Below are 832 nucleotides of genomic sequence, written 5' to 3' on the forward strand. Positions count from 1 at the left end.
GAGAGGAGGGAGAGAGGAGGGAGAGAGGGAGGAAAACACGAGCACCAACACATGTGACACTGTGGCTCAATCCCCGTCTCCACCTTTAGAACTAAACCCTCACAGACTGTAGTTGACGTCAGCTGGTAAAAGCTCGAGAGGCTGCGAGGTCAACGGGAACAAATAATCAGTTTACTTCCTCGACAGTCTTTTTTTTTTTTCTTGTAACCACTCCTGTTGTGTTTGTTTACTGTTTAATGTCACAACACTATGAACTGTGGGTAATTCCCTCAGGCAGAGTCAGCAGGAATGTCTGCGAGAGCTCTTAAGTTACCGGGAACAACTGGGACAGGTGGCGCTCTGTCCCAGGCGGTGGCGGTGGGACGGGTGGCGCTCTGTCCCAGGAGGTGACGGTGACGTCTGTCTGTGTGTCCAGGTTGTGGTGCGTCTGTCTGACGAGCTGCTGTCTCAGGCGGTGATGGTGGTGGAGAGCTGTCGTCCCACTCTGACCATCAACCTGGCGGGAGCTCGGCAGCACTGGCTGGAGGGGATGCTGAGACACGAGATAGGTAATCTTCATCTTCATCTTCATCTTCATCATCATCATCATCATCATCATCATCATCATCATCAGCTCACAGTCTTAGGGTTAGGGTCTTATCCACAGTGAGCGTACATTTAATTAGATCTGGACTAAAACTCAGAGATTGAAGAGCAGGTGGATGTTTATAAGACAGACAAATGTCTTAAACCTGCATTCTCTGTAACAACCAGCAGGGGGCAGCTCCACTGGTTGCAATAACACACAGATACCATTCAGTCTTATGGAGAAATGAGTCGACTTCTCAGTTGA

The 832-nt window shown here is 49.5% G+C and overlaps 1 protein-coding gene across 1 annotated transcript in view; it reads left to right on the forward strand.

Moving 5' to 3' along the window:
• Positions 1-832, forward strand: part of LOC118320860 — a 5,703-nt gene that overhangs the window by 2,529 nt on the left and 2,342 nt on the right. The window contains 1 exon segment of the mRNA XM_035651983.1: positions 416-548. Coding sequence (XP_035507876.1) covers positions 416-548 — 133 coding nt within the window.

Source organism: Morone saxatilis, unplaced genomic scaffold (genome assembly GCF_004916995.1).
Source record: "Morone saxatilis isolate NCDOM2014 unplaced genomic scaffold, NCSU_SB_2.0 Contig11, whole genome shotgun sequence".
Lineage (NCBI taxonomy): Eukaryota > Metazoa > Chordata > Actinopteri > Moronidae > Morone > Morone saxatilis.